The 26,049-nt window shown below is 35.2% G+C and overlaps 1 protein-coding gene across 1 annotated transcript in view; it reads left to right on the top strand.

Moving 5' to 3' along the window:
* The window catches only part of LOC128482806 (collagen alpha-1(IX) chain), a 52,045-nt gene that overhangs the window by 23,298 nt on the left and 2,698 nt on the right, over nucleotides 1–26,049 (top strand). The window contains exons 11-36 of the mRNA XM_053458720.1: nucleotides 1,168–1,221; nucleotides 1,341–1,376; nucleotides 1,787–1,810; nucleotides 2,137–2,190; nucleotides 2,410–2,463; nucleotides 3,811–3,840; nucleotides 3,926–3,982; nucleotides 4,847–4,900; nucleotides 6,760–6,813; nucleotides 7,391–7,444; nucleotides 7,751–7,804; nucleotides 9,102–9,155; nucleotides 9,795–9,848; nucleotides 10,274–10,327; nucleotides 11,659–11,712; nucleotides 14,906–14,950; nucleotides 15,181–15,234; nucleotides 15,763–15,816; nucleotides 17,276–17,329; nucleotides 17,851–17,922; nucleotides 23,022–23,057; nucleotides 23,163–23,207; nucleotides 23,619–23,651; nucleotides 24,202–24,348; nucleotides 24,425–24,479; nucleotides 25,058–25,246. Coding sequence (XP_053314695.1) covers nucleotides 1,168–1,221; nucleotides 1,341–1,376; nucleotides 1,787–1,810; nucleotides 2,137–2,190; nucleotides 2,410–2,463; nucleotides 3,811–3,840; nucleotides 3,926–3,982; nucleotides 4,847–4,900; nucleotides 6,760–6,813; nucleotides 7,391–7,444; nucleotides 7,751–7,804; nucleotides 9,102–9,155; nucleotides 9,795–9,848; nucleotides 10,274–10,327; nucleotides 11,659–11,712; nucleotides 14,906–14,950; nucleotides 15,181–15,234; nucleotides 15,763–15,816; nucleotides 17,276–17,329; nucleotides 17,851–17,922; nucleotides 23,022–23,057; nucleotides 23,163–23,207; nucleotides 23,619–23,651; nucleotides 24,202–24,348; nucleotides 24,425–24,479; nucleotides 25,058–25,246 — 1,525 coding nt within the window. The remainder of the gene's footprint in view (nucleotides 1–1,167; nucleotides 1,222–1,340; nucleotides 1,377–1,786; nucleotides 1,811–2,136; nucleotides 2,191–2,409; nucleotides 2,464–3,810; nucleotides 3,841–3,925; nucleotides 3,983–4,846; nucleotides 4,901–6,759; nucleotides 6,814–7,390; nucleotides 7,445–7,750; nucleotides 7,805–9,101; nucleotides 9,156–9,794; nucleotides 9,849–10,273; nucleotides 10,328–11,658; nucleotides 11,713–14,905; nucleotides 14,951–15,180; nucleotides 15,235–15,762; nucleotides 15,817–17,275; nucleotides 17,330–17,850; nucleotides 17,923–23,021; nucleotides 23,058–23,162; nucleotides 23,208–23,618; nucleotides 23,652–24,201; nucleotides 24,349–24,424; nucleotides 24,480–25,057; nucleotides 25,247–26,049) is intronic.

The raw sequence follows: 26,049 nt of genomic DNA on the forward strand, positions 1-26,049 counted from the left end.
TAGTACATAGTTATGTACTATATTCCACACATTTCGATAATGCTGCTAATACTATTCCAACATAGATCAAGAAAATAAGTAAAATGCTGTAAGATGGCCTTGTTCTGCTATTACATCAACACTACAGGCATGATGTCACTACTGGAGAGAGGACATAGAAGGTTAAATATCATTTTTTAAATGTATGTTTTGTAAGTTGGAATGATTTATTTATTGAGGTTTTGAACATACAGAAAATTGTTATATGAAGCATCCTTATTCTTAAAAGCCTTGATGTATGTATCTCTCTTTTCTTGTTTTCCTGAATATTTTCATGAAAGTATTAAACAAAAGTGGGGATTATTACAATTAATAGGGAAACAAAACTTAACCATTAGCAATCCATTTCCCTGCCACTGTTTTGTAGAATATTTCCCAATTTTGTCCACATTTGCCTGCTTTTATCTCAATGTCAAATTCATATTTCTAAGAGAACCTCTTACATAATGAACATGATAATTTATGTGTTCTCTGTATCCAAATCTTATTTAACCTTCCAAATCCAATATACTGCTATGCAGGACTCTTGTTGCTGATTGCATATTATGTTCAGGAGCCAAAGACACGTTAGTTTGGGTGGTACCTGAGTCTTGGTGCTTTAAAATGCAACATTGCTTCTTACAAATCTTCATATTCTTTGGTCTATGTAATAGTAACAAAAATACCGGTGCTACTCCAGGGACCTCGACCAGGGGTCCCAGAAAGAATTAGGAATTGTGAATAGTCTAACAATTCAATCATGGCTGGTGTGAAGTTTGGCTTGCTTATGACATGTGGCATCTGAATCTGGCTCAGGATATGAGCCATTTGCCCAGTCACAGCTCATTTTCTATCCATTGTATGCCTATTTACCTCCTACAAAGTCAGTTGTTGTTTGGCCTTAGAGGCACCAGAATGGACCTTGAAACATTTATACAAATTTGCTTGGGCATATCTGCAATACATGATTACATGTATATGTGTCAACATGCACTGGTTCAATATACCGACAAAAAGCTTTACCAAATGTCTAGGTTTTCCCCAAAAAATGCAGAGTCTCACAGGCCAAGACTGAAATATACTCCAAATAATGTGCTCTTGTGTAGAATTTCCACATATAATCAAATATTGATGTTCCCTCTATTATAGGGACTTACTGGACCTATAGGATCACCTGGCCCTCTTGGCTCACGAGGACAAAAGGTACTTGTTTTACTGAAAATACATTATACGATTGTGGAATGATCATTTAGACATAACTCTTCATGCAAGTATATTCTAAATGTTGCAACTTACATTTTGTATTCCAATATTTGTCTTAGGGTGAACCTGGACTTCCAGGATCAAGAGGGCTGTCGGTATGTAACAAGAATACTATTTTACAACAACCCAATATTAAACTAATTGATTCGCAACTTCACATTGATAAGGGTCCATGTTCATGTTCACATGATTGCGTTAGTGCTGAGTTAAGAAAAAACGCATTACTGGTAAACTAATTCTGGCAAAATCACAATATTTTCCTACATGATAGATGGTTTCATATATATATATATATTGCTATTTGTCCACTTCTTGTTGGGTAGTATGAAGGCTAATTACCAGAAGATTTATGAAGCACACACATTTAAAAATAGAGACAACAATTGTAAAGTTATAACAACAAATAACATGATGGATAAAGTGGGTATATTTAGCATCTTGAAACCAAATCTGTGTATTAAGCTAAGACATATAATAATAAATATATTTATATTTTATCTTTAAGGGAGGAGGAGTTTCTGGACCTAGGGTAAGTATTACAATTTCTGTTTGGTTTAATTGAAATTGATGGATCATTATTGTAGCCTAATTTGGATACCCCCTGTAACTGGCTCTTGCTACAAATTCAGCAAAAAGACCATTTTGCTCTTATATGTTGTCCCTGTTATACCACGTTACTATTATACAGGGAAAGGTAAATGAACCAAACCTGAGTGGAGGATGGGCAATCTTCCAGTAACTGATAATAAGTAACAGAACTCTTTATTATTTGTCACTGTAAGCAACAACACAGAGAAAATGTTCAGTGTGGTTGATATGTATCAATTCCCCCTAAATTTTGATATTTTTCTGTAGGGGGCACCTGGGCCTTCTGGTCTCCCCGGAGAGTTAGGACGAGCCGGACCTGTGGTAAGTCTGGGGGATGCACATGATGAAACTTCATTGGCAAGACGGAGTGTAATTTGTGTGTGATGGTAGTATGTGTAGAAGGAGATAGCACAAGCCTATTAAACCCACTATTAAACTCCCATTTTAGTAATGAAACCAATGAAAAACATTCTCCTTAGTAATACGGAAATCATTTAAAATTTGAAGTATAGTAAACAATGTTTTTTTTTTAATGTATAGGGAGATGCTGGTTCTAGAGGACCACCAGGACCACCAGGACCACCTGGGCCAAGAGTAAGTGGTGCTATGCTGAATAATCTCCTAGTTTATCTTTGTGACTGGACCAATATGGAAAAAGATTCTCTCTCTCCCTAATGTTCCCCTTATAGGTAGTGTTTTTCTTGTCCCACCTAAAGGTTGGATCAGGCAAAGTCACACCAACATCATCACCAAGTAGCTGAATCAGGCCTGAATGCCTTAAGAAATCCCACTATAAATGTGTGAGATTGAAAATGTCATGGCACAAGTAGAGCCAGGGCCTTGCTAGATCCTGGGCTTGGCTTGTTGAGAAACAACATGAGTCAAGTTGGATCTGACTACTCCAGGAATGTCTGGACACGTTTGCATAGGGACCAAAAGTGTAGGGGGATTCTCAGCTCCAGCTTCCAATCCATGTACATGTTTCAAGATCATGCTAGCTTGTTCTGCTATAAATGCAATACATATATCTTGATGTCTTTGTCTTAATACTACTTAGATTTAGACTGTATGCACTATGGAGTACAAATTTGGTCTATCATCATATTATAGATATGTTCTATAGTTTCAGCATGTTAAATGTTGAATGAACTGTTGAGTGAAATGGGTAAAAAAGGTATAGTAAAGCAATGCAGCATATGGGATCAAAAAAACCTCTGCACTGGAATTTCAGAAAAAGAACCACAGAAGTCTTCTGATCTGCAGACGATAACAAGATACAATAACTATATGCTGAATTTAGGATGGTGATATGGTTGGGTTGCAGGCTCATATTTCCCACCAAACAGCATAGAAAGGTTCCTAGACATGTTCTTCATATTTTTTGAGGTTCTGAAGAATACAAAAAGGGAGGAGTTTAATATAACGAATTGCTAAAAAAAATTGCTAAAGTATCTGAGAAATATACTTCTAATGTTTTATTACTGATATTCTCATTGAAATTATGGGTAAGCACATGTTCTATGCAATGAGTCAAATGGCCTTAAGGGTCACATAATTATTGTTCTTTTTTGATTTACACATGTAACTCCATTTTTTTAAATATGTATTATTTGATTAAAATATGCTAAAAAGGCATAGAATTAGCCAGTTTTATGCTGGGAGCACATTTAGATTTTAATTAACTGAATAAAACCATTATATGAAACAAAGCACTGAGGCAGTCATGAGGTTGTATGAAGCACATTGTACTTCGCATCTTGAAAATATGCTTTCAAAGAAAAACATTGAAGAATTACACTCATGTTGAGACCCCCGTAGACTAGCCATAAACTAGTGATACAAAGCCTCTTTTAATATAACAAGTAAAATGTATTGCTCAAAGGTCAAGGTGAAGTACTTTACAAGTTACCTAATTACTATGCAAACTTTTCTATTCAACAGGGGGCAACGTTACATGATGGTGATCCACTGGTAAGTTTCCTGAATCAAGGTTTAACAATTAATATATGTCTACTTCCTAAAATGATGTTTACAAAGAGTGTTACTTATTTTCTAGTGTCCAAATGCATGTCCACCAGGCCGACCAGGATATCCAGGTTTGGCAGGAATGAAGGTAAAGTGATTTTCGTTTAATCTTTCTTTACAAAAAAAATCAATGCTGGAGAGAACATTTGTAACTCATTTAAATGCTAACTGGGAAATCTGGCTTTCAAAAAAACAGACCTTTTCACAATTTTGTTTAGAGGGCCATAGAGGTATTCAGGTAGAAATCGTTAGTGGTAAATAGACCATGAAGAATATATTACAAAGGGCACAAGTGGTCCTTTGATGACCTTCATTTCATAGAACGTTTGTTACATCACCCCAGGGCTTTGATCATTTGCGTCCTTATTAGTGCACAAAACCTATTACTGTGCCAGCTTAATCATAAAAAATGTTCTCAAAGGTTACCTCAGAAGTCCATTAGCAGCAGACATATCTGTAGGAGCAAGTAATGCATCCCTCTAGTTAGAAGCTCCCACAAATCTTAGTGCAGTAACCCATAATGTGCTTTAATTAGGGAACTTGATGAGGTATATACTTGTATTCCATACGTCAAATAAATCTAAATAATGTACATTCTCCTCCAAGCATTCTTATTGTTGGCCTCTAGTATTCCTGATCATGCAAGGTCTTGGTTTCTTCTCACTTGGCCTTGGGTAGCTATACACTGCTATAAAATGCTAATAGCTCTAGTTGATCCATCTGTTCTCAAGTAAGCTTGACCATAAGAGAAAAGCCAAACTCTGTAGCCAGTCAACGGAAATAAGCATAAACCTGAATCATGCAAATAATCACGCTATTATGGATTTGTGAACGAATCTGTGTATAAATGTTTGTGTATATGTTTTGGACATAAGCATATGTTTGCCCTTGTGGTGTTTATTCTCCATTATAGAGTTATCTAAATGCATGTTCGTTGGTTTACCTTTTTCAGGGTCACAAAGGTGTAAAAGGAGAAGCAGGTGAACCAGGGAGACAAGGCCATAAGGTAACAAATAATTATAGAATTCATATATATTATTGGTATATAATAATTTATATAGCACTGGTAAGGTTCTGAGTTTGCAAATGTAAAGATAAGCACTGGAATTAAGCATTAATGAAAGGGCTACATGCATTAAACTATACATAGTCAAGGAATTATATTCTTAAAAAAAGGTGAGAGTCCTCAGTGATATGAGTGGTAGGTGCATATTGCTCATTCTAAAAGTGTCCTGGTAGTAAGCAGTAGTAACATACAGAATACAGGTTTGGGAACCCTGCAAATTTTGAGCTAAAGTCTTCAGTGGTGTAAGTTTGTAAGTGAGGTCATGCTAGGCTATAAAAAGAAGCACTAGAAAGGTGTCAGTCCTCTTTAGACAATTTGCCACAATGAATTGTTACCCCCTTTTCACGAGTTCTTGAGGTCTATCATCAGTGCAGGAGTTTGCTGTCCGAGGTACAGCTGACTTGTGTGGCACTAGCAAAGTAGTTAAATGCAGGACTCTCCATGGATCAGGACCATGGAGGGTAGTATTGTGGCTACCGTGCAGAGGAGGTTACGCGTTAAGTTGCCACCCAACAACATGAATATTACGCTTATGTTAGTACTCTCAAGAACTGGATATCATAATTTTGGGAATACATTCAGTTTCAGCCATTTCAGATTACCAATTTGGCGATAAATTAATAGGGTTATATGTGCTTGTTAAATATACAATAACAAATGTTTAGATCTGGATAGATTAATGACATGTTGACATTGCACATCCATGTGATACACGATAACCATATTATTCAGTCCAAAGGTTGGAATGAATCAAAGTTGTGTAACTGCAACCAATGTAACTGTCTCAAATAGATTACTACAGTGGATTTTCTAGCAGATAACAACTATTCGGCCCATCCAGCTTGCTGTTTTTCCCCTGCCATAAGACCTTTTTTGGTCTTTGGTCTTGTCTTATACTCAGGACAGCATTGTTTTTATCCTATGCATGTTTACATTCCCTGAGTGTATTAACCTCTCCTGCTGAAAAGAAGCAGAGGTTAATACGATGAGAGAATTTAAACATGAAAGCTCTATGTATTCTTATATATATATATATATTCTTGGAAGTCATCAGATGGTGTTTGAAATTCTTATTTTGCAAGTCTTTCCGGTATATTTTAGTTGATTACCTTACATTAAAAAAAATAGATAAAAGTACTGGTTTTTATATTTCAGTGAACACAATGCTGTGAACACAAGTGCTGTTACCAAATTTAAACAATAGAATGGCGAATAAAGGTCCATAAGAAAGGGTTTAATTGGACACGCCAGTGTTCAGTACAGTCAGTTGACTGTGGTATGGAAAGTCACCCAAAATATAACATGGCTGACAACAATGGTAGCCTCCTGGTCTGTAGATAATTAAAGGATGTTTATTGGAAGAACATTAGATAGAACCAGGTTTTGGCCAATGCTAACCTATTTTATTCTATAAAATATTTTTTTCCCATGTAACTTCTTTGACTACGTTTATAAATGTATAGGAAAACAAGAGCAAATTAGTTTTTCTGTTGTAAACACATTCATTACTAATTTCTTATGCAGAAATAGTTAAAGTGTACAAATGGACTAAAATAAAGATAGCATTTATTTTTTTAAAGCACATGCTGTACTGAAATATGGCTACAAAGAAATAGTATGGGAACAATTCTATATTGTATCTGATGGCTGATTTGAAAATAATAGACATTGCTCCAAATGACAAGTAACAGCAATAATAGCTTTGCAACAAAACAGGTTTTTTTTAAATCATTGCTTCTGTTTTTGTCTAAAATTGGCTTTTTTGTTAATACATGAATTTCTTTTGATTTCCCTCCTAGGGAGAAGAGGGTGAACAAGGACCTATTGGAGATATGGGAGCTCAAGGCCCTCCAGTAAAGTGCTTTTCTTTGAATATCTGTCTGTCTGTCTGTCTATCTATGTATCTATCTGTCTGTCTCCTTATTTGTATAGACATGATGCCTATCTCTGTAGATGATATATAGGACAATATCCAGTTTGTAAGGTGATAAATGTAAACATGGAACCCCAGCTGGCATTGTTCTCATGGTAGAGCAGGCCTGCAACCACAGTATCTTAAAACCCTTCCTGAGAGATCTTTAATATCATGCTGTCAGAGAACACCATACTTAGATCTTCCTTTAAATGGATCATCTAGTGTTGTGAGTCCCCAACTTCTTCTAGGACAGAAACCAATGCACTGTTTCAATTTATTGGACCATTCCATTGGTTGCTACGGAGATACAGAGACCGCTTTTCAAGATTTGCACCAGGAGCAGTTTAAGCTCCTTTGTCTTACTGAACGATTTACTTTAAATGAGATTGTGTTTCTTGTCATGTGAACTGCAATACATCCTATGTGAATTGGAAAACAATTCAAGATCTTTTTTATTCTATATAAATAAGCCTGTAAGTTGTATGTATGTTTAATTTGTTTCCCAAACCTTTTAGGGTCCCCAAGGTCTGAGAGGCATCACTGGTGTAATGGGACCCAAGGGTGGCAAGGTGAGTGTCTACAGTGAATGCATTTGTTTACTGATAAAGGGGACAATTTTCTACTAAGAGAATTTAACGATGGTTGTAGCAGATTCACAAAAGTACTTTTTGGGTTTGAGTTATTTATTATTATTATTTTTTTAATAAACACATTGGTGATTTATGTATATAGGCTTGTCTGTGTGGCAGTGTGCCATGCTTTGGCACTCTATATTACTTTGGCCTCTAATCATTTCTCCATGCATAGAAATGGGGGCAACATCTATTAAGGTCAGAAATGCATTATTAATAATGTGATTCTCTCTTCATTTATAGGGTGCTCGTGGAGGTGATGGAGAACCAGGACCTCGGGGAGTTGCAGGTGCACCTGTACGTATAAATATTATTTACTAAAAAAAAGCAACATTTTCTATAAGCAATAATGCAAAAAGCAAAAAACAAAAACTAAAGCAGTTTTTTAAAGTTATATAAAATCAGTCATGTCAGCTAGATGATCTAAAATATGTAAACATATCCACATACTGCTATAGAAATAATAAAGGGATTTCATGAGCTTAGCTTTTTTTAACCTGATTTTGTAAAAGAAAACTGGGGTCTGTTTGGCCAAGAACAAAAATTTTATTTTTTTGTGATCCTTAAATGAGAGAGACTATATCTAGAGTGAGATTTACAGAGAACTTTATAGTACCTAAAACACAAATTTTAGATCATTAGAAAAATATACAACTTGCCCTTGGATCCATGTCATCGCCAACATAAATTGATAGACGATCAATTTAGATGCTGTACAGTAGGTGAGCCGGGTCACATTGGTATTCACATCGACCTTTTCTTTCCTGGGAATACATGAGATTTAAATCAAGTTTTACACTGCACTAATTGAAACCTATCTGAAAAGGAAAATAACTACTTTCTTTAATCGTATACTTTTGCTAATGTACCTTACTAGTTTGCATTTGTGCTCAATATCAATAATAAATGCATCAGAGAGTACATCGTTTTAAACCTATTTTTGTTGCAGCTATATAAATGGATAATTATTTCCAATCTGTTCAAATGCTGTATTATGGTGTATGCAGATGTAATAAAAGCAAACATTCAATAGCAATTTCTTATCATTTTGCTGTGCAATTGCCTCATGGGTCTTAAAAGATTATTGTCCAGGATTGGTTACAAAAGAGTAATAAAAGCATGTAAATTCCCTAAATTTCTCTGTTTTGGATTAGTCAGTTTATTTGCAGTTTGATGACCCAAAATACACATTTGAAAAAGAATTTATATCCACCGAGTTGGTTATTCTTTTTTCTTGAGGCCAATAGGGCTTATATAATAAATAATCCTCTGTTGCAAAGTTTGAGCCATGGTCTTATCACTATCGGAACCCCTACTGGGCTCATATTACATTACTTTTTCATTATAGAGCACCAACAGGAAGAATACAAAATTAACAATAATGTTAAAACATATAACACATATAAAGTCATACTGGCGCATAAATTGAAGATAGCCCTGCACCTACGAGCTTGTAATCTATAGTCACAATTGATACATAACCCTTATGACTCGGTGGTAAGGTTGTATTTGTAATTGGAGGTCGGTTGACATGTTTCTGCTAAAAGGAATAAGACAGCTACTTCAGTGTATAATATATGAATGTTGTTTCTAGGGGGACCAAGGACAAAGAGGTGCAATAGGAGAAGCCGGGCCTAAGGGCGATACAGTAAGTGCATTCAATCCACTCTTATACGGTTTAAATAATTGTAATTCCTACATAATGGAAATTTTCATTGTGATATAGCATTTATAGCACGGAAAAGGAAAATGTATGCCTGGTGTGTGGATTTATGGAAATTAAGGCACCAGCACAGAAACGATGTAAATAACATAAACCACATAAATATAGCCAATTTTATTTGTGTTTAGATAAGTATTGTAGAAAGATGTTTAAACGGATGTATACAATTACATTGAAAAGGATGGATAGTAAGACTGGTGGATTATACCATCATAATTTTTTTGTGTGTTAAGTCCTTATTCATTCAATTATGGTCGTTTTGTTTAATATGCGCTATATAATGAGAAAACATGTCCAGTTTTTAAGGTTCTGACCAACTCTCCATTATGGATTGTCACGTTAATTAGTAGCAGAAGAAAGAGGGGACAGTGTTATGTTTATAATGTTGCTATGGTTAATTTGCGGATTTGCTTTTTGAGGGACCATACAGAAAGTTTTGGACAACAATGTATAATATACTATAAAGATTTGTTTTACTAATGAACACATACAAGATGACTACCAATTGACATATAACGGAAAAAAATACTGTGACACTGTCATAACACATTATCTTTCCTCCAGGGACCACAAGGACCAAGAGGCATAACTGGAATGCCTGGGTTAAAGGGTGAGGCGGTATGTGTGCCACATTTTTCTTTCATTCTTTTTGCAATGGACAAATATGAGAAGAGCTGTTTTATTTTCAGTTAGTGTATTCTACACAGCCTTCAGCTAGGAACTTCCTCAGGATGGATTAAAATTCAGAAATTCGGTATTTATTCCTATGGCACCAGTAGAAACTTTAGGGTTCCACACATGGTGGAACAGCTGAAGGTTAAATTTGGTAGCTACTTGTGACAATAACAGGCAGGTGATTTAGCAGGAAATTTTTGCTAAACTGAGTCAAATACAAGAATCAATCAAACAAATACAGAAAATGTAAAATGCAAGGAATCTTGGATGCTAAATCTAGGAAAAAATAGACAGAGTATCTACTGTGTCAATTGTAGCAACATACGCTTAAGGACATTGCATATTAATACAGTTCATTCTTTCTTCAGGGTCTGCCTGGTGTCAACGGCCGAGATGGAATCCCTGGAATGCCAGGCGGAAAGGTAAACAAAGAATGAAAACATGATTTTAAATATGCTTCTTTATTCTTGGTTGAATGATATGACTGTGGCCCAATGGAATATCTATAAGGTTTATAGGAGACAAGCGGAGTTTGAATGATACCTTTATTGGCTAACTGAGTAAATATAGATTGCAAGCTTTCAAGACCTCTCAGGTCCCTTCATCAGATTGGTAAGCTTTCAGCAACATATTTATTTTCAGTTCAAACAATGTAAAAGATTAGAATTGTTTTGAACATTAACTCTTTTCCTGTTCCCTTGGTGATTTGCACAATAAGTGTCAGAACCTGACATTATTATCTAGGACTTTAGGATAGTAATGGAACTTGAAAAACAGAGGGGAGAGAAATGGTTGCCATAACAGAAGAAGACCTTTCTGCTCCCTCTCCAATAGACTACATTCCCTCTGCATCATAATCAGTATATAGCACTGGAGGGGTTGAAATAAATCCAAAGGAAGCCATGTATTGTCTAGATTTACCACTACCCTCTTTTGTTAGGTACTTGGCTAAACAAGTACTTGTGTATGTGGAATATTGTTTTGCGTTAACAATTAAACATTAATAATAATCAATTATTAGTTACCGTTCATACGGATTTGTGAAACCTAAATTTGTTGTTAACACAAAATTCTAGCTAGGCTACAAATGCATAATGAAAATTGTCATCTAGACAGGAATATAATCATTTACAGTAATTTGCATGTCCTTCATCTTTTTCCCAGATTTCTCATATTGAAAGATATTACAGCTGTAATATATCAAGTACACTGCATTAACCCATCAGATACTTAATATCCCATTCTATAATGCATATGCCAAATGTAATGAGTGTTACACAAAGTGCGAGACATTTGATGGCAGAATTGTACAAGAGACAAGGTTAACGACAGCATAGCACTGGCTCTAGTCTATGGGTAAAACATGATGGATACATTCCATTATTATACCATTAGTACCAATCTCTACATTGTGTGCTGATGATAATGATATAAAAAGGAATGTAAAGTACTTTGATACAATGTTCGAAATACCTATTCAACATGACACCTGAAGTCATTTTAATGATTAAATACATATGTCCCTGTCCTGTCAAACATGCCAGTTAGTTCTGGATACTTTAAATATGTTTCATTGTTTAGTGCAGGCACTTTCCAGCACTAAAGTTGTTACCATCCCCAGTATACGAAACCTCCGTATGGCTAAGCATGCCAGGGGTTGAAGTCTGCAGCAGCTATAACGTGAGAAATTTCCTAGTCTGTCTTCAGAAAATGTTATGCGTTATTTCTTATGTTTCCTTTTTTATCTTTGCAGGGTGACTCAGGAGAACCTGGTGCCCCAGGGGAAGCTGGTCTGCAGGGACTACCAGTAAGTATATAGAATAAAAGGTAGTTAGTGAAATCAGAAGCAAAACAGATAAAATAAATATCCTCAAAAAAGCCATTCATGATTGTTTCTAATTATTAATCATCTTAATGCTCTCATTTTTTTAATAAGAGACAAGCAAAACTCATAACACCTAATTTGATTCATTTACCATGTTTAAGTTTTATATTTGCCCCTATTCCTTAAGATGCAGTTAGTCCCAGAATGTGTAAAAGCCCCCTCTATGTTTCTGAATTCATCCAATATTTTATGCAATGTTAATTTCCTATTAGGTTCCTTTAAAGCCTACTGCGCAATGACAATAAATTCTAATAGTAAATGGTAATGAGTTATGTTAATATTAAATAGAAAAGTAGCGGAATTGGTGATGTCTATCCCATCCTTTTCCCACAATATCCATGAGTTTGTATTTGGTGTCCTGGCATTAGTTTGTCTCACTGTGATAAGTGGTAAGATCACTGGAGTCTCTTGTTCCACAAGGAAACATTAATGTTCTGACTTCACAGTTTGGACTAAAAAAGATCACGTAAATAATGCATTCATAATAAGTTTTAGTTCTACTCCTAGTTTTTATGATGCTCTGGTTATCAAATTTACAATGTTATTTAATAGTGGTCAAACTTTTTGTCTAGTTGTCAACCCTTCTGCTAAAACTTCTAGTTCAATTGTCCTTAAATCACAAATGTCCTGCTTTTACTACTCACTACGTGTCGTATAACTTAAAGCGACCAGCTGGTCACAGCTTTAAGTGGAAAGTCAATCAAATTCAATATAAATAAAGTAAATATTGACTCGCTGGAGAGGTAATGCTACATCCATTCCATCAGCCTCATGAGAACAAGCTAGTAAATTAAAGTTTGAGAAATAATGAGTTTTTTCATACCGAGCTACACATATAATCCCTGCCACTGAGACGTTACTTAAGTATTCAACACACCACTGGTGTGTCAAATGAATAGGAGATATTATTGAAGCAAATGGCACCATGTTTCAATGTCAAATATCTTTATTGTGATGAAATAACTTAAGATCAGCCAAACAGTATGTGTATGTAGGATCCTTTTGTGCAATGAGCAATCAGTCCATTTGCATCTAGAATGGAAATCCAATCTAGTCTACGCTAAAAGAACAAATGTGATTAGGAACAAAAGTAAGAAAATTGCTTGGTTTCTCAGTCGGGAACATCATTTTTGAACTAAGAGAGATTTGAATTTCATAAAACAGAATTGAATTGGATATGCCTTGTTACTTCTGTTCTATTCCATTCCTGTATTTTTGGATAGATGTTACAATTTAAATGATCTGCTATCTGTTGGTGTAGCCAGGGCATTGGGACCTCTGGTAATTCCAATGCAAGGATGTTTTACATTATTTATTTATATAGCGCCAGCATTGGAAAGGGAGGGACATTAAAAAAGAGACTTTATATGGCACGTGGCCAGAGTTACAACTGTGGTTGGAATCGCAAATACTGTAGCCACCACCTCCAACCTACGCCCAATATTATCTCGCTATTAGTTAACTGGGAGCAGACCATTGTGCTTAAAATCTGGCCACTCATTTGAAATTCTATTTTAACTGAACTTCATTTCTCAAGCGAATACCTTACTATGCTTGTATGAAACCTGTCCTTATTGAATCCCTACTATGCCTCACGTATTGTTAACCTACCGGGTTCTCACCCTGTTTTTCTTACCCTCTCTCTGTCATGATGTCATAATTACCATTGGGAAGCCGAAAGGTGCATTACTTCCTGCTGCTAATATCCCAATCATGTTTCAAGAGTACCTTAAACATTAAATGAGTTATATGGCGCAATATTCATGATACAAATATAGCAGCTTTTGTTTTAATTAAATGATCTACATATGTTTAAAAAATATATATCAACAAAAAGAAACAGCATGTTACCTTTTGCTAGCATTAAATGCTACGGTTTAGGTAGCAGTTAGGTAAACCGAAGTATATTTGTATCATGAATATTTCACCCTATTGAATGATATATTTGTGTATAATTATGATTTTAAGGGCTCAGCAAGTAGACATTTTCATTGCTGGAAATCTATTGATTATGTTGTTGCTAGTCTGAGTATCATTGTTCTGCCGTATTTATTCAACCACTTCTATTAATTAAAATATATCAATAGTGCCCAACCTGCAGAATTATGTTTATGGAGTTGCCTACACTACCACCTTATCTCGCTTTACAGCTAGGTCATTGCTATGGCTTGGGTTTTTGACCACTTTATGCATATCAGAATAAATTAGTAAAATGTTTTTGAGGCACCTGAAGGATTTGTAGAGTTTGCATACAGATAAATATAATATACCCCATGCCCCATCCATAGCTCTCAACAATTCCTAGAAGGTGAAAGGTGACACACCAGAGTAGGCTTATTAAAATAACTCGGAAGTGCCTGGATTTATCCTTGATGATTTGCATAAGAGATAAGACATAGTAGCTCAAGTTAGAGGTAGTTCTCCCTGGTTGTTGCACAGATGTGTAAATTACCACATCTCCAGCAAGAGGCAAGGCACAGTATTACAGTTATAGAAGCCCCACTTGGTGTCTAAGATGTATAGAAGGAAACATATATTTTGTAGATCTAACAAACTTCAGTAGCATAACAATAGTTGAGCATCAGCGGAATAAAGTGGATCATTGGTGGGGCTCACATTTTGTCATGTAAGTAAAATCCAAACTGTGGCAATATTAGCTAAACTACAAGCCACTACCACTGACAACACAAAACCCAGATGAAAGTAATCTAATGACAACCCATTTTAACAAAAAGTACCTCCCAAGCTTCACTTGCATTATTGCATACCATTCAAAGAAGAGTTTGCAAGAAGAAGCTTGCTCTGACTATGGGTAGATCCTGCAGGGTCCTCTGCTTGCCTCTTCCTAAAGGTAGCCCTCTCAAAGGATTTCAAGTGTAGGGGCAAGTGTCCCCATGTTGCCTCCTCCTGCCCCCTCCTGTCGATGCCCACGTTCAGCACATAACAATCGCTGAACGCTTTTTTTTTTTGAAACACCATTAATTATTCCATAGAGATTAATACTTTGTTCTTCATCTTTGCTTTTTCTCCAAGGCAAAAAAATGGCAATAATTAATAATGTATTTTTCTTTGATGTAGCAAAATACACATTAGAATATTTCTTTTTTTCTTACAGGGTATGCCAGGCAATCCAGGAGCTAAAGGAGCCGCTGGCGAGAAGGTAACCACATTTAATAAAAAAACAGTGATTAATGGTGAAACGTTTTATCATTTGAAAAGGTATAATTTTTGTTTTGCTTAAAGAGTGTTTAAATGCATTTTTTTTTTAAAAAACTAATAATTTTAACTCCAACCTGTAGTTTGGTAAACAAACCCCTATGTCCTAACTTATATATTATGATTTCATACAAAGCACTTATGGTCATTTTATTTATTTTTTCTTTCCAACAGGGTAACACTGGTTCTCCTGGTGTACCTGGACTAATGGGAAACTCTGGTAAACCTGTAAGATTTAATTTATTTTTCCTGTAGTGATTTATGTTGTGTTCGTTTTGAAATGATCCTGTAATGTGCCTTAATCCTGCTTTTACATTCCATTATATATAATAAACCTGCATACTAGGTTGAAGGATTGAAATAATCTATATACGCATATCAGAAAGCCACCTTTTGTCTATACCAATAGAGGCAGTAATCTTAAATTCGCAATTATGATTATCCCTCCCCTTTTGCTGGCAGATCTAGAAGACATGAAATAAAGGTAATAGGTTTTTCCAATAACCTTAGCATTATTGAAGAAAAAACAGATCAACACCTTTAATTTAGATATTTCCACTGAAAAAGAAAATTTACAGGGTATAGGTAATGTTGATTTAATGATGCTGGGTAAGTGATAGTTCCTCTTTAATCTCCTAATCTCAGAGGTACATACCTACATCAAATGATGACATATTATCACGGCTAGTTATCATGAAATCCTCATGTATATGTTTGATCACCGCTAATAACGTTGTTGTCCTCTTCTGAAAACAGGGTGATCAAGGACCTCAGGGAGAAGTTGGACCCATGGGGCCTGTTGGTCCTCCGGTAGGTCAAGGACATATAATTTAACATTTAAAAATGCAGCAGACACGAGCACCAATAAAATGTTACTTTCAGATATTGTAATTGCAGCAACACCAATCACAAAACCAGGTTCTGGATTCTCCGGAAACCTTGCAGAAGAAACAGAAAGCCTTATTATAACTTTAGTGGCACGCTGAAAACATGTAGACAGATATTTCTGAAATGGCCAAACCAACTGTGTCAGGCAGAGACATAAACCTTTAAACAGATTGCTGCCTGTTTGAAAATCCAACCACAAGTGCACAGACGTTGCCCGTCTTTACTAGCATTGTTCAATTTAAACTATCACATTGTGGTAACTCTCTGATAAATAAATCATGAACATGCTTTGAGGTTCTTGTTTATTTAGAAGCGAGGCCTTGCAAAGAATTCAAATGTTCTTGAATGCTAAGCTAGATCACATCACAGACTTACCTCCCCATTGAAGACATGCCTTGTAACCCTTTATTCCAAGGTTGTATAAGTACTCCAGAGATTTACATAAAAACAGGGAAAATATTTCTTCTTTTCAGGAAAACATATCAACACAAGAACTTTAATTATTCTTAATTGCTAACAATATTTAGGGAAACCACAGGACCTAATCAAGACTGTTTGCATAATTACACTGATTCTGTGATTACAGATACTTTGTTAAGTTTATTCCTAAGGGATAATTAAGTCTCATTTCTTATTGTATAAAATGAATGCTAGATATTCTATTTGCTTACCTTAAAGACCAACAGGTTAATATATCTACTTGCAAACAATGAAAGCATTGTTTAAATAATGTGTCTGCCCTATAAATCAATTGTTAACTAATAAATATAATGTATTAGTGGAAGAGGCAAGAGACTGACGTGTTGTCAGCATAGCTTTCTGACTTCCGCTCCGGCAATCACATTTGCTTACTGGCATCCTTTGGCGTCCGGACTGATGTTAGTCTCTGCTTATTGCCTACCTTGTTTCCAGTATATTGGGGGCAAGCCAGTTATGAGCTAAAATGCAGCAGACTGTCATCAATCTCAACAGATCAACATTGCCTGTGGTTTTATATACATATTTTGTTTGTATACATATTATTTGTTGCATAAATGGGAACATCCATCTTTCCTTTACTGGAGGGTATAAAAGGGATTTAATGGAATTACATTGCTTGTAAAGTTAGAGGAAACAATCGCTGATATCACTTAACTCAATATTTATAAAATACTTTACATGCAAAGATTATTTGTCTAGCTACCAGTCTTTACTGTAAAGAAATCTAGGGCAAATGCTTGCGGTGAACGTATTTTTATTACACAGTAACGCAGCAAATCCATAAATATAATATATATATATTCTAAAGAAAACGATTCAAACAGTTATATTATATATATGTATCAGGCAGGTTGCGCAAATTTTCTTCTTAAAAAATATCTTTCTTTGTTTTTTTATCAAGGGCGACAGAGGTGAAACAGGACCTATTGGCCCCCCAGGTCCACCCGGAAAACAAGTACGTTTGACACTGATATGAGGACTAAAATATCTAACAAAGACAGCTACATATGGCCTAATATACTATATTATATATGTATTTTAATCGTCAACATAAACTGTGACCTTAGAAAGCAAAGAAGAACTGATACAATAAATGAGCGTGTAGAACATTCAAATTCTTCATTAAAAACCAAGAAAAACACGAGAGAGCAGTGCAAAAGATGCCTCTGTCTGGAAGCAATGAGCAGGAGAATGAATGCCCTCTTTCAGAGCTTCCTGGCCAGTATTTACATAGTAGCTGCATGGCGGATATACACATCTCCTTCTGAAAGAATGCTCTGTTCTGCTGGAATGTAAGCCTCCAATGGTAGCTCACAAGGGAAACAAAGAATAAACAGTAGACAGTGTCATTTCATGATATTCACTTTCCTTAAAATAACATCATTTCCATTTATCCCCCCTAGAAAAAAAAATACACACAAATAAACACTTTTTGCTAAATATAACAACCCTTATTCTGTTTCTCTTTTTCTTAAGGGTCCTCTAGGTGATCCTGGCTTTATTGGCCTGCCAGGTCCTCCTGGTCTTCCTGGACTGAAAGGTGACAGGGTAAGAACTTAAAAACTATTTCTAGAGTGGCTTCAATTTCAAGGCCTGTGCAAGGAGAATCAGGAGACTCAAATTGTGCTACACAATGTTCCATAATATTATCAAACAGGGTGGTCAATCGTTAACATTTTTATGTGAAAATGGCATCGTTTCCTGAAAATTTGGCCTTTTTCACACAGTGATCTAAACAGTCAATCTATAATCGGTTTTCTGCTTCAGTTACAAAATAGCATGTAAATAAACGGTCCAGCCAAAATGGATAAATCTTCATCTGGTGTAGAGTTTAATGTTCTGGCTTGTTCTTCATATCTGGAATTAGCAGTGTGAGTTGTAGAGCAATTGCGCTTAGTACAGAGGACATGTTATCTTTGTATTAGGCCATTCCGTAGGATTTTCGTTTTATTTCTGTTGGCTGAACTGCAAGAAACAACTAGGGCATATAATTAGCAAGACGAGAAGACAGCCTCTCGGTCAGAAAAATGCTTAATTAAAGAAAAGCTAGGCCATTTATGAAATATGCTGAGATGATTACAGTGATGAACACTGGCAGCGTTACACCCAGTTATTGCGCTTCATATAAAAAATATTGCATATATTTTTTAATTAAGTGAATTGATGTTTGCCATATGGGATAATGAATCACATTTAGCAGAATGATAATAGACATTATTTGAAAGCACACAAAACCACATATGGGTTTAATATGGATTTTATTCCAGTGGACAAAATGTAAATTCTGGAAAATGGACTATTCAGTAGCCTGTCCAGAATAAAGTAGAATATACGGCATTCTATGGAGGATGATATGCAGATGGCCTTGACTTATTGATTAGTATCATATTCTAATAGATTGTGAACAAGGACCTCTCCTCCAGTACCTGTAGGTTTAAATGTGTGTTACTGTGAACACTAAGCTAAAGGATCTAATGGCACGCTTTAAATAACATTTCATCCTTTGATTTCCTTTAATTTCCTTAAACTATATTTATATGGCTTTTAACAGTAGTTCATAAAGAATATATATAAGTAACTGTATTAAAGTTTTTTTTTTAAGTTCCAAACTATTTCACTGGTAGCCCATTGTGTGATGAAGTAATATGCTGATTACCACTCATCTGGTATTTATTTTAATATAATTTTTTACTTATAGTGGTAGGGCTAAGTGGGACTTTTTTTAAAAAGATTATTTTTAATCTTTAACTTTTAACTTTTAATTATTTGTATTATTTTCCCTTATACATTTCCTTTTCTAAAACAAAGCAGTATGGCTTAATTTTTATGTATTTTATTTTTACTTAATTATTTTTAATTTTTTAAACTTTGGAAGAAAGGTTTCATTGGGGGGGGCATGTTACTTTAAAGGGACCACTTATCAATCATATGAATTATTATTGTTAATTGCATTTGATAGCTGGAGTGTTCCTTTAAACAAAACTGAATTAATTTGCTATATATTATACAACAAGATTATTATTTATAATTTGACCTCATGAAACAGTATGTTGTGCCCAGTAAAGAAAACTGGGCGAAACTCATTAAACAGATGTTGTGACACATCAAATCACACTATTTCCATTCTATTACTGAAAATATAATACATTATCTCAGTAATTACATTGAACAAGCACCTTAGAAATCAAACTATGTGCATACTTAAATAATTATAGAGCATGCTGTAATTAACACGTTTGAATGTTCCATGTGTTAAATTACATTTCACACCTTAGCGTTTGCTCTAATGAAATATCACAGCGTTCATAACCATACAGCTTCTGTTTTCAAAAGATGTCAAAGGTAACTATTTAATTTAGCCAGCACAGTATAACCACACAGTTAGTAAACTAAAGAAATTCCCATTATTCAGTCTATCATAAAATGGATTTCATACTTGCAAAGAGGTGCCTGATTGAGAATACTTATAGAAAATCAACTAAAACACATTCAAATAAAGCACATTGATTCAAAAAATTGGCCTGTGACATTAATTAATGTGATTTCACATGGAAAATAATCCTTTGGGAAGTTCTAATTTAGAGCACTTATGAATTAATTACTCTTCGCAATGGGAGACTAGATAAAATATTCATGTTGACTGAAGTCACTGCAGGAATCAAAGAGAAATGCCATTGTTCCTAACGTCACATGTGCGGCCTATTAATACTCTTTTTTTTTGTACTTCTTACTCTGATCAGCTTTTAATTATGGCTGATTTTTAACTATTATAATGTTAACTGGAGAATTAGGATTCTTAGGATAACCTAAGGAAAAAAAAGACATTTTGAAAAAAGGCTAGTTTATTTTTTTATTTTTTTAAATTTCTTGCAATCATGAAGTGATGATAATACAGCTTTCCGCAATGTTGAGAAAAAAAGGTCATAGAGAGTACCACATTGAATAAGACACAGTTAGCAAGTGACCTGGATGTCTGTAGGCAAGCCAACGTTGAATTTTATCAATATGATCAAAACTTCTTTCTAGTTTACAACCGTAAGGTGGGTTAGCAGTGAGCAGATACTACTGCACAGTTGGGGAAAGGAAAAGGCGTATAGTTTAGCAAATGTTGAGGTCTAAAATAAAATAGCCCTTGAATTTCTTCAAAATATAATGATTTTGAGAACTGATTAAAGATGATTGATAGTGGTGGAAATGAAATACTACTTCAATGTTTGCTTTACTTCACGCTACTTAAAAATAAGTAGGTTCTACTTGTAAAGTTGAGTTAGAGAAACCCTGCAATCTTTATAAAATGGTGAAGATTAGGAATAGACTGTTGTATTGAACTGTTTATTCTCTTTAGCTGTACATAACATAATTAATTTAAAGTAAACTAGAAATATTACTGTTAGTAAACACCTGACTAGCTCAAGAAAAGTAATTGGGGATTGACTTTGAGTTAAGGGTGCTTCTGGAACTTGGTGTAGTGATTGCTATAATTAATTTGCTAATGTTTTATTATAATATATATTTAGTCTGGCTTAGTAGCATATAGCAGCAGAAAAGTCTACTTGCTTTCATCATTTAAAAATATATCAGTAACCCAATCAGTTAATCACAGGCACAAGACTTGTGCACATGGACAGATAAATTTTTAGTCCATTCGTTTCATTTGGAATGAAGGAGGACCTTTCCAATTCCAGAAATGAAATTTGTTGTTTCTCGCACTCTCTCGCACTGTCTTTCAATGTCTCCCTACCTTCTCTGCCAACTACTTCCATGTCCCTGTCCTCTTTTCTTGTTTGCCTCTTCTTGTTCTTTGGTTCCTCTGTCTTCTGTTTTGGTCACTTCTCCTTGCTATCTTCTCGCATTGTCCATTGCATTGTCCCAGAGTGCTTCCGTATTGGATTGGAGGAACGGGGAGAGGCTGTCCCTGTGAGGAGAACTGTGGCTGCACCATTTTGCAAAAATACTCCCAAACTCTGCCAGAACAATGCAGACAGATTCACAGAGAGAGAGAGAGAGAGGTGCAGAAACGCTTCTTTCTCTGCGGATCTGTCGGTATTAAGATGTTTTAAGATGGGTATTATTCAAGAATAAGTGACTATTTGCTATGCCGTTTGTCACATCATCGGAACTAGCTTTCAGTATTATAAGAAGGTGACAGACAGTATAAGAAGTTAAAAGCAATGCTTTCTAATAAATAAATAGCTCACTGATTCTGTGTGCTACTCAAAACATTCAGTATTGAAACGTTTAAGTCCACAGGCTGTTTAGCTTTGCAACTACATTATACGACAACCATGTCTGCTGGTTATTTATTGTTTTAAACACGGAGTTGTATAAAAGGTGCCATTCTACCCATACTACCTCACTGTTGAATGTCCAAACCCTTCTGACAATTAATCCTTTAATCAAACCAAACCTTGCCTCAATCAGATTTTTTGCAAGGAATGCTTCAGCCAGCGCTGGATGCTAGAGAGCGTAATTAATGTTTTGTCGGAGTGAAATACCACCTTTACACACGGAATACATAGTCGTGCATTATTCAGAATTGTAGAACAGCTTATCCCGTATTTACTTTGTCAGGTCATATACCCACAATAATTATTCCGACGGATCTCCTTCTCTTTCTATTTGCTTCATTTTCTCTAATTTTGAAATAAGATTTCAGCTTAGCTTGATATGCTGAGTATGCAGCTGCAAGGGAAAATGGAATTTGTAATAAAATTAGGTTTGTTTGATTTCCAGCATTTAGATTGTTGTGGCTTTAATCTGGTTTTGACAAGTCCTGACTGTACTGATTACTAAACATATGCAAATACATGTTTATAACATCTTCCTATAATTGTATGGTGCTTAGAATATTTCCAAAGTACTTCAACTCCTGGGATTTAATCTATTTATCTCAACCAAATCCTCTGATCCTATCATTCCACTTATCTCTTTCTGTAGTCTGTTTATTTGCACACTGAACGGTTTAAGAAATAGAAACAGATTCTAACCAAATCCCATCAAAAGCAAAGATAAAATAAGCAATAAATAAAATAAAACATTGCTATTTCCTTATTAGAAACTATTATTGAAGACTGGATTTCTGGTTCGCTATATGCCTCTTTCTTTCTACCTAGAGTTAGGGCTGCTCCATTGCTTGGCCAACCCAAGACAATGAAAACTAGCAGCCTTTGCCTAATGCATGAGAATTTAGAGACAACTATGGTTCAGCTATGGAGCAAGAAACCCTAGCGCTTCTCCTGACACCAAAACATTTAATAATATTGAAAATGATAGCAACAAATTGCACTTTCCACCCCTCAAAAACCTTTATGGGAAAAGTGTTACTACTACTCCTTACTATAAGCTTTGTCCCATGCGTCATGACCTTTACGGGAACTGAATTAGGAACTGTTGGGATCTTTATAGATACAACAAGAGTATACCAGAAATGGACCCTTAGTAATGTGTGATAGTTTTGTTAAACAGTGTTGTTGCATGATCTGTATCATTCACTAATTCTCACATCAGGCCATCATGTATGGAACTCAGGACCCCCTGTTCCTGAAAAAATGCTGTTACAGAGGTCATGCTTCAAGTGAACAATCACTACGTTACCATGATATTTACATCATTGTATAGTTACAATATTTTTTTAATTGTTTTATTAGGGTGGAGTTGGTGAGACTGGGCCTAAAGGAGAACAGGTAAATTATTCTTCTTCTATATTAATAAAAACCCTAATTGCAGAGCATAGTGAAGTATTAAGGTGATCTTGTATACATTTATTAACTGTGAAATTCTTCATTTAGGGTGGTTCCGGAGAAGAAGGCATTGCAGGAGAAAAGGGTGATCAGGTAGGGTTCCATTATTACATATGGCCTTTTCCACAAAAATACAAATTTCAAAGTGATTATTGTGCAAAGGGGTCTTATCACCATAGCAACCAATGGATTGACCCAGTATCCAGAATTACTTTGCGTAATGTCTGGAAAAACAAAAAGACAAATAATGGGAAACTTATTTAAAACTATTGTGGTTGAACAACTGGTTTCACATACCTTGCTATCATTAAAGCTACAATTACTGAGCTTTTATGTGATTAGAAGATTTCCATATGGTCTTTATAATCTATATATTGTGTTTGATATCATTCAATTGATTTCTATAAATCAGTAGAATGGTTACCTCTATTCCCTCCATAAGTTTAAGAATTTAGAATGCTTTCAGTTAGTAACCAAATCTTCTTTCATATCTCCTATAACTAGGGTGAAATTGGAAATCCTGGCCCTAAAGGATCGGTAAGTAGAAAAAAAGAATCAGAATAAATATTTCAACAATAATGGCAATATACATATCTTACTTTAGATAATCATTAAAATTGGTTTCGTTGCCTCCTTACAGTAGTCTACTTCTAAATCTTCCAACCAGCGCTACAGTTAAAAGATCTCTAAATCATGCATTACTAATACAACCATTACTTCAAATTAATTTCTACTACACAATTACAACAATATAGAATATTAAACCCTTAATGACAAAGCCCGTACATGTACGGGCTCAAAATGGATTGTTTTCAATGGGTTTAGGGACCGCCCACTGTCCTTAAGGGGTTAAAAGATAATCCACACGCTCTTGCATAATAAAAATAATATTTATAGACAATTTTACCTATACCACTTATTTTTAAGTGACTTGAAAACAGATGTAGTCTATCCTAAATTAACACAATTATCTATTTTGTTAATTGAGTCTAAATTTCTTTGTAAGATGCTTGGTTACAAAAAATGTTACATATTAGGTGTATCTGCAAGTGTGTTTACATTGAAAATTTATTTTGTATGTATATAGACTGGAAGTCCTGGTGAGCCTGGTAATCGTGGTCCTGAAGGAAGTCGTGGCCAACCTGGCGTTGAAGGTCCTCAAGGTCCTTCTGGACCTCGTGGGATGCAGGGTGAACAAGGTGCACCTGGATTACCAGGAACTCAAGGGCCAGCAGTAAGTCAGTAATGCATTGTGTTTGCTTTCTTTTTTGTAAAACCATCAAATAGCTAATATTTACTGTTATCTTTAGGGCAAAGAACCAACAGATCAGCACATTAAACAAGTATGCATGAGAGTATTACAAGGCAAGTACAGTTTCAGAACCTCGTACCTTTTGTTGTATTTGTCTGTGAAACATTTTTACAATCAATGTATGCACATTTTGTTTGTTTCACATTTTTGTTTTAGTTATGAAACCGTTATTAGGATTATGTCAGAGTAATGGTTCTAGTCAACATTGTTGCCATCCTGGGCTAATTCTCACATGAAAGGACACTGGTGGTTGAAACTCAACTATCATTGTATACAAATAATGTGCTGCCGGTGTAGTCATTGATGTTTCCATAAAACACTTACGTGTTTTGATATTGCCACAAGCACAGACACTACACAATCTACACAAATTCAGAGTTATTTCACTAAACTGTAATAACAGCAAAGTTTGAATGAGTGGCGTCACTGCTAACATGGTTTTTGTACTTGGTGAGAGCAGGGTTTAATCTCAATGTTCAGGACATGTGTGGTCAGATTAATGGCTAAAATTAACATTCAAATCTTTGATATGATAAAATTGTATTCATATATACGGTATACTGTATACTATACACTAAGTCTGTATCTGCTAAATAATTACTTTTTTTTTATATTTGCTTAATTGTAATAGAACAACTAGCTAATTTGGCAGCCAGCCTACGAAGGCCTGAATCTGGGGCTGTTGGTTTGCCTGGTCGACCAGGGCCACCTGGATCTCCAGGACCTCCTGGAGAAAATGGTTTACCTGGACATGTTGGTGCCAGAGGTTTGCCTGGACTCAAGGGTCCACCTGGCGAGCTTGGTCGTAAAGGTCCAAAAGGTAAGATTAGGATGCTGTTGCAATGAGCATGCTGCTATTTATACTGAAGTGTGATAATAAGTAGCCATAATTTGCCACTCTATTTTTAGGTTATGTGATATCAATGTCATGTAGTATGATCCTTAAAAAACATAGGACCTTAGGGGCTAAATATAATCAGTATCTGAACTTAAATGCCTCAATGGTCAATATACCAAAAATGTCAAACTTTTATATAGCAGTTTTATAAAAAAGCAACATAGAAGAGGGTAGCTTTCAAATACTGAAGTTAGTCATAATTCTTGAAAACAAGGCCTAGTTATTACTGTGAAACTCAAAGTTACATCGAACTATTAAAAATATAATTGGAAAAGATTACCTATCGCTTGTAACAGCACCTTTTTCTATAGCAACATACTTGTGTGTGACCTTACTTTTATACATGTAATATATAAGCTTTAAGATTGAATCCATGAGCTGTTTCTCAGTTTAACGTATACGGTTTAAGATTAAGTGCATGACTCTGTAATACACAAGGGTCAATTTAACCGCAGTATGACATTATGAAAGGCAGTACAAAATCAATCAACGTTTTTGAGTATTTGTTTTCAGGCTATTTAAACAGAAAAAAGGTTTGCGAAGATCAGAATATATTTCCGTTTCAAGATGATTCTTAATTTGGACTTTAACCTTTGCTTTATTTATTGTGTGAAAGGAGAATCTAATTTTTCAGATTTATATTCCTCTACCACTTTCATTACTGCTTAGCATAATTGCATAAATGCCATGCGATTCATAATTCCAGATCCTCCAGGAACAGTCAC

The sequence above is a fragment of the Spea bombifrons genome, chromosome 3 (genome assembly GCF_027358695.1).
Source record: "Spea bombifrons isolate aSpeBom1 chromosome 3, aSpeBom1.2.pri, whole genome shotgun sequence".
In the NCBI taxonomy this organism is placed as follows: Eukaryota; Metazoa; Chordata; class Amphibia; order Anura; family Pelobatidae; genus Spea; species Spea bombifrons.